We start from the raw sequence: 6,193 nt of genomic DNA on the forward strand, positions 1-6,193 counted from the left end.
TGCGCGCGTCGAGGCTCCCTCCCCAGTTTGGGAAACGATGGGAAAAAAACAAAACCGAGAGGACCCGCACGGGTGAGAGATGCGGCTGCGACGCGTGATGAAATTCCACAGTTTCCTGTCAGTCTGACGACGAAAACGCGTGAGGACGCAATTCCCGACTCAGCTCACACTGAAGTGCTTTGCTTTACACCCCCACCTTTTTTTTTTTTTCTTTGTTCCTTTGCTCTCGCCGTGCGGTTTTGCAGCCCAGCGACGCGCACGCCCACACACACACACACACACAAATACACGCGCTACGATGGAGACATGTTGTTCGAGGTCCAAACAGTTTGAGCGACGCATTGAGAACGGAACAATAAAAATCACCTTTCGGCTGAGCGCCCGCTTCCCTCCACCCACCCCCCCAATTCCTGCTATTGTTGTCGTCTTTCTTTCTTGCGCAACGGCGCCCACGTAACATCTTGCCCTGTCTGGCGCCCTGTCTGTGCAAACGGTTGGTGGCGGGCCCGCCCGAAAGCGCAAGAGAGAGAAAGAGAAAGAGAGGGTTGAATTGCCCGGAGGTGGGTTGTGGTGGGCGCGCGCCGCTGCTGATGGAAGCAACCGACTCTTGTGCGCGAGGGCGCGTGGCCCCGTGAGCGCGCTTGCGTGATGGCCAAAAACAAACTCAACAGGTCTGACAGCCGCCCCGCCCGCCGCGACCTCGCCGGCTGGCCAGGAAAGGTGCGTCTTGAGACCCACCGCCCCGTGACGCTGGGCGCTTGGGTGCATCGGCGCCCCGAGAAAGAGGCACGCCGGTCGTGAAGCGCAACAACCCTTGGGCCGGTGGCGCACTGTCGGTGCCGCGCGTGGCGCCCCTGTCCGGTTGCGCGAGAGTTTGCGGTGACGGTGCGCGCGTCGAGGCTCCCTCCCCAGTTTGGGAAACGATGGGAAAAAAACAAAACCGAGAGGACCCGCACGGGTGAGAGATGCGGCTGCGACGCGTGATGAAATTCCACAGTTTCCTGTCAGTCTGACGACGAAAACGCGTGAGGACGCAATTCCCGACTCAGCTCACACTGAAGTGCTTTGCTTTACACCCCCACCTTTTTTTTTTTTTTCTTTGTTCCTTTGCTCTCGCCGTGCGGTTTTGCAGCCCAGCGACGCGCACGCCCACACACACACACACACACACACACACACACACACACACACAAATACACGCGCTACGATGGAGACATGTTGTTCGAGGTCCAAACAGTTTGAGCGACGCATTGAGAACGGAACAATAAAAATCACCTTTCGGCTGAGCGCCCGCTTCCCTCCACCCACCCCCCCAATTCCTGCTATTGTTGTCGTCTTTCTTTCTTGCGCAACGGCGCCCACGTAACATCTTGCCCTGTCTGGCGCCCTGTCTGTGCAAACGGTTGGTGGCGGGCCCGCCCGAAAGCGCAAGAGAGAGAAAGAGAAAGAGAGGGTTGAATTGCCCGGAGGTGGGTTGTGGTGGGCGCGCGCCGCTGCTGATGGAAGCAACCGACTCTTGTGCGCGAGGGCGCGTGGCCCCGTGAGCGCGCTTGCGTGATGGCCAAAAACAAACTCAACAGGTCTGACAGCCGCCCCGCCCGCCGCGACCTCGCCGGCTGGCCAGGAAAGGTGCGTCTTGAGACCCACCGCCCCGTGACGCTGGGCGCTTGGGTGCATCGGCGCCCCGAGAAAGAGGCACGCCGGTCGTGAAGCGCAACAACCCTTGGGCCGGTGGCGCACTGTCGGTGCCGCGCGTGGCGCCCCTGTCCGGTTGCGCGAGAGTTTGCGGTGACGGTGCGCGCGTCGAGGCTCCCTCCCCAGTTTGGGAAACGATGGGAAAAAAACAAAACCGAGAGGACCCGCACGGGTGAGAGATGCGGCTGCGACGCGTGATGAAATTCCACAGTTTCCTGTCAGTCTGACGACGAAAACGCGTGAGGACGCAATTCCCGACTCAGCTCACACTGAAGTGCTTTGCTTTACACCCCCACCTTTTTTTTTTTTTTCTTTGTTCCTTTGCTCTCGCCGTGCGGTTTTGCAGCCCAGCGACGCGCACGCCCACACACACACACACACACACACACACACACACACACACAAATACACGCGCTACGATGGAGACATGTTGTTCGAGGTCCAAACAGTTTGAGCGACGCATTGAGAACGGAACAATAAAAATCACCTTTCGGCTGAGCGCCCGCTTCCCTCCACCCACCCCCCCAATTCCTGCTATTGTTGTCGTCTTTCTTTCTTGCGCAACGGCGCCCACGTAACATCTTGCCCTGTCTGGCGCCCTGTCTGTGCAAACGGTTGGTGGCGGGCCCGCCCGAAAGCGCAAGAGAGAGAAAGAGAAAGAGAGGGTTGAATTGCCCGGAGGTGGGTTGTGGTGGGCGCGCGCCGCTGCTGATGGAAGCAACCGACTCTTGTGCGCGAGGGCGCGTGGCCCCGTGAGCGCGCTTGCGTGATGGCCAAAAACAAACTCAACAGGTCTGACAGCCGCCCCGCCCGCCGCGACCTCGCCGGCTGGCCAGGAAAGGTGCGTCTTGAGACCCACCGCCCCGTGACGCTGGGCGCTTGGGTGCATCGGCGCCCCGAGAAAGAGGCACGCCGGTCGTGAAGCGCAACAACCCTTGGGCCGGTGGCGCACTGTCGGTGCCGCGCGTGGCGCCCCTGTCCGGTTGCGCGAGAGTTTGCGGTGACGGTGCGCGCGTCGAGGCTCCCTCCCCAGTTTGGGAAACGATGGGAAAAAAACAAAACCGAGAGGACCCGCACGGGTGAGAGATGCGGCTGCGACGCGTGATGAAATTCCACAGTTTCCTGTCAGTCTGACGACGAAAACGCGTGAGGACGCAATTCCCGACTCAGCTCACACTGAAGTGCTTTGCTTTACACCCCCACCTTTTTTTTTTTTTTCTTTGTTCCTTTGCTCTCGCCGTGCGGTTTTGCAGCCCAGCGACGCGCACGCCCACCACACACACACACACACACACACACACACACAAATACACGCGCTACGATGGAGACATGTTGTTCGAGGTCCAAACAGTTTGAGCGACGCATTGAGAACGGAACAATAAAAATCACCTTTCGGCTGAGCGCCCGCTTCCCTCCACCCACCCCCCCAATTCCTGCTATTGTTGTCGTCTTTCTTTCTTGCGCAACGGCGCCCACGTAACATCTTGCCCTGTCTGGCGCCCTGTCTGTGCAAACGGTTGGTGGCGGGCCCGCCCGAAAGCGCAAGAGAGAGAAAGAGAAAGAGAGGGTTGAATTGCCCGGAGGTGGGTTGTGGTGGGCGCGCGCCGCTGCTGATGGAAGCAACCGACTCTTGTGCGCGAGGGCGCGTGGCCCCGTGAGCGCGCTTGCGTGATGGCCAAAAACAAACTCAACAGGTCTGACAGCCGCCCCGCCCGCCGCGACCTCGCCGGCTGGCCAGGAAAGGTGCGTCTTGAGACCCACCGCCCCGTGACGCCGGGCGCTTATATATTTGTGGCTTCTCTTTTTTGATGTATTTCTTATAAATCTATTGTTTGTGTTCTTCTTTGTGTTAGGGAGGAGGTGGGTAAAAGAGTTTTGTTGAATTACTTTGTTTGCTTTTTGCGTTTGCTGGCTGTGGCGATTATTTTGTGTTTGATCGTGCGCCCCCGGATTTGTTTTGTGTAGCAGGTTGTGGGTCAAATTAGCAAATTAGAGAGGCAGGGAAGAGAAGGGAATAAAAGGAGAACGAATTTCTTTAATATGCGAGTCCGCTCATTTGTTTATTCGTCGATTTTCTTTTGCCATGGCGCGTCGTACGGCGAATGATTTGTCGGGCACCCCGCAAAAGCAGCCCTCCAACCATCTCGCGAACCGAATTCTGTAGCTGACTGGGTCAATGATTGTGGGGTCGCGACCGGCATGGCCAAGGACCGTGTCGATCCCCGCCTTGACCTTTGATTCGATTACCTTCACACCTGTGTAGGGATGGAGGTAGTCAATCACACCAAGGCAAAGCTGACGAGAATCTTCGTTGAGGGCGGCGATGAGAGAGTAGTCCATGATAGAAGACGTTGAAAGCAAATGGGCGTCAGCCGTCAAGCTGTCCATGAGAATACTTTTCACGTCGTTTGTGCAATAAAAAAAGGCTCCTTTTCGCAATGTGTTGACGAGGTCCTGATCCAAAAGAACAGACGACCCTTCCACCGCCGTACGATTTCGTTGACTTCCTTTTAAATCGTAAGTGACATCAGCTCGGCGAGAGAAAAAGACGTTTTCCATTAAAGCAAAGTAACGGATTTCGGCTGGGGTATCCAAAAAACGCTTCGCCCGCTTCACATGTATAGAAAACACTCCGAAAATTTTACAAAGGACACTACTGCAGTATGATGTGGCATCGTGTTTCCCATGATTTTCCGCTTTGCCATACATGTGAGACATGTATGAAAAATATTTGGGTCCAAACTCGGCGAAATGCTTCAGCTCCGCCTGTTTTATTTGTTTCATCAAGAATCGCTCATCGAGCGTGATAAAAAACTCCGATTTCGTTTTCCCCCCCTGCGGCTTAATGGCGCGAGAGCGAGAGAGAGAAAGCAACATGTCATCCACTCTGCCCCCCGTATAAATGTATTGAAGCGCCGCAAATTGTTCAGGAAACATGACTTCTACCGTCACGGTTGCTACTCCATTTTTATCCCATGGAAGCATCACATCCATGGCATGTTTAAACGTTGTTTTTGACGCGGGGCTCCGATTGGCAAGAATGTCGAGGGCATCAAGTACAGAAGAAATAAATAATGAGGAGGGTGCAATGTCCGGTAATAAGGAGGGTTCAATACCGAGCATAATAGCCATGGATTCTTCAGGAAATCCTTGGGCACGTTCCTCCGCACAGGCCATGGGCTCATTATTATCCGCGTTATCATCCACAATAGAATCATGATCATTAGGCGCAATTTCCTTGGATGCAGTTTCATAAAGCGGTCGCACATCATTTCTCACATAGCCCAAAAGAGAATCGCGCTGACTTCCAGGAGAAAGTCCCGAGACCTGAAGAGTCAGCGCGACAAGAGAAGTGGGCTCATTTAACCGAAGTCCACAGTGGCCACGCGGGCAGTAAGCCCAATGTTGATCTTCAAACGCTGTAATTTCCATAAGTGTCGGCGCTTTTCCGTTACGCCGTTCTGCTAAAAACACGCCATTCTTGTACCATTCAAGGAAGTCCGACACCAGGTTTGCCAAATCATTGAGACGCAGAATTGTCAAATCTTCTCCAGTTTTCAAGGAAGGGATGAGAAGAAGGAGATCTGCTGCACGCCGTAGGAGTAACATGCCTTTGTCCTCGCCAAATTCTGGGGAATCCCCCAGCCCAAATCCGCGTCCATTCAATAAATTAGCAAGTGGAGGCTTAGGAATTCGTTGATTATTTGACGGCGAAGGCTGAGTCTGAACTGCGGATGCTTGTTGCTGCTGTGCTTGCGACGCGGTCATTGCTTGTATGGCGCCAACGATGCTCTGGACACAACGCAGCAGCTCTTCCTTTTCCGTCTTCAAATATAATTCGAGGGTGTCAACACCCGACGGCAATTTTTCCGGTGGGGTAATGACATCATAGACAGTGAGAGACTCGACGATGATGCTGACAGTGACTTCCCCACCAGTACGCGAGAACACAACAAAAGAAATGCAGGCCTCCTGGCTCAGACTGTGGCCGCAGCGCAGGGTGAACCGAGATGAACTGTAAATCAGAAGTTCTAGAAATGCTCCCCACGAAATGTTAAGTGTATGTGGCGAGCAACAAGCGGCCGGAGAGCCAAACAAGCTATTTCCCATGCTATGAAAGCAGTTTTTACAAACGGCACGGCCAATTACCGGCGATATATGCGTCCCTTCTTCAGCCTTTCCACACGGATGAGACAATGCGGATGATTTTGGTAGCGCAAAACGAAAAGACAATTCATTTTGTTCGGCATCCGGGCACCGAAAGTCAGTGTTCTTGAAGTCCGTAAATGTCCTAACCCAAATGCGCTTGTTTCCATGCACAATGAGTCGCGTCGAGTCCCCCTCCCTGGCTCGCTCTGTCAGGAAGTCCAGCAGTGTCTCATCTCCCTCGTTGTAAAAAGGAAATACCTCGCGGACTTGGCGCACACTGTAATTTGGGGCCGCACCAAATGACATTCCTACATTTGTCTCTTCTCCTGGAAGATTCCCATCACACAGT

General features: G+C 54.4%; 1 protein-coding gene and 15 non-coding genes across 16 annotated transcripts, besides 6 other annotated features; 15 read left to right on the forward strand and 1 right to left on the reverse strand.

The window, feature by feature from the left end:
• Positions 1 to 3,426: a sequence feature (areas not merged during assembly with more than two copies in the genome that could not be assigned to a particular haplotype).
• Tc00.1047053506719.20 lies at positions 94 to 190 on the forward strand. The gene has a single exon (XR_008255384.1). It is a non-coding gene; the product is annotated as a C/D small nucleolar RNA (snoRNA), TB11C4C1 (small nucleolar RNA).
• Positions 253 to 290: a microsatellite.
• Positions 294 to 380, forward strand: Tc00.1047053506719.30. Its single transcript, XR_008255385.1, has one exon. It is a non-coding gene; the product is annotated as a C/D small nucleolar RNA (snoRNA), TB11C4C2 (small nucleolar RNA).
• Positions 589 to 678, forward strand: Tc00.1047053506719.40. The gene has a single exon (XR_008255386.1). It is a non-coding gene; the product is annotated as a C/D small nucleolar RNA (snoRNA), TB11C4C3 (small nucleolar RNA).
• On the forward strand, positions 802 to 873 carry Tc00.1047053506719.50. The gene has a single exon (XR_008255387.1). It is a non-coding gene; the product is annotated as an H/ACA snoRNA, TC11C4H3 (small nucleolar RNA).
• Tc00.1047053506719.60 lies at positions 980 to 1,076 on the forward strand. Its single transcript, XR_008255388.1, has one exon. It is a non-coding gene; the product is annotated as a C/D small nucleolar RNA (snoRNA), TB11C4C1 (small nucleolar RNA).
• Positions 1,140 to 1,199: a microsatellite.
• Positions 1,203 to 1,289, forward strand: Tc00.1047053506719.70. Its single transcript, XR_008255389.1, has one exon. It is a non-coding gene; the product is annotated as a C/D small nucleolar RNA (snoRNA), TB11C4C2 (small nucleolar RNA).
• Tc00.1047053506719.80 lies at positions 1,498 to 1,587 on the forward strand. Its single transcript, XR_008255390.1, has one exon. It is a non-coding gene; the product is annotated as a C/D small nucleolar RNA (snoRNA), TB11C4C3 (small nucleolar RNA).
• Tc00.1047053506719.90 lies at positions 1,711 to 1,782 on the forward strand. The gene has a single exon (XR_008255391.1). It is a non-coding gene; the product is annotated as an H/ACA snoRNA, TC11C4H3 (small nucleolar RNA).
• On the forward strand, positions 1,889 to 1,985 carry Tc00.1047053506719.100. The gene has a single exon (XR_008255377.1). It is a non-coding gene; the product is annotated as a C/D small nucleolar RNA (snoRNA), TB11C4C1 (small nucleolar RNA).
• Positions 2,049 to 2,106: a microsatellite.
• Positions 2,110 to 2,196, forward strand: Tc00.1047053506719.110. The gene has a single exon (XR_008255378.1). It is a non-coding gene; the product is annotated as a C/D small nucleolar RNA (snoRNA), TB11C4C2 (small nucleolar RNA).
• Positions 2,405 to 2,494, forward strand: Tc00.1047053506719.120. The gene has a single exon (XR_008255379.1). It is a non-coding gene; the product is annotated as a C/D small nucleolar RNA (snoRNA), TB11C4C3 (small nucleolar RNA).
• Tc00.1047053506719.130 lies at positions 2,618 to 2,689 on the forward strand. The gene has a single exon (XR_008255380.1). It is a non-coding gene; the product is annotated as an H/ACA snoRNA, TC11C4H3 (small nucleolar RNA).
• Tc00.1047053506719.140 lies at positions 2,796 to 2,892 on the forward strand. Its single transcript, XR_008255381.1, has one exon. It is a non-coding gene; the product is annotated as a C/D small nucleolar RNA (snoRNA), TB11C4C1 (small nucleolar RNA).
• Positions 2,970 to 3,008: a microsatellite.
• Tc00.1047053506719.150 lies at positions 3,012 to 3,098 on the forward strand. Its single transcript, XR_008255382.1, has one exon. It is a non-coding gene; the product is annotated as a C/D small nucleolar RNA (snoRNA), TB11C4C2 (small nucleolar RNA).
• Positions 3,307 to 3,396, forward strand: Tc00.1047053506719.160. Its single transcript, XR_008255383.1, has one exon. It is a non-coding gene; the product is annotated as a C/D small nucleolar RNA (snoRNA), TB11C4C3 (small nucleolar RNA).
• Positions 3,427 to 6,193: a sequence feature (haploid, Esmeraldo-like haplotype).
• Positions 3,748 to 6,193, reverse strand: Tc00.1047053506719.10 (phosphatidylinositol (3,5) kinase, putative; the record flags this gene model as incomplete). The annotated part of the gene is made up of 1 exon (XM_799450.1): positions 3,748 to 6,193. A coding segment is annotated over one exon (2,446 nt), but the record flags the coding sequence as incomplete, so codon positions are not given.

Source organism: Trypanosoma cruzi, genomic scaffold (assembly GCF_000209065.1).
Source record: "Trypanosoma cruzi strain CL Brener 1047053516881 genomic scaffold, whole genome shotgun sequence".
Lineage (NCBI taxonomy): Eukaryota > Euglenozoa > Kinetoplastea > Trypanosomatida > Trypanosomatidae > Trypanosoma > Trypanosoma cruzi.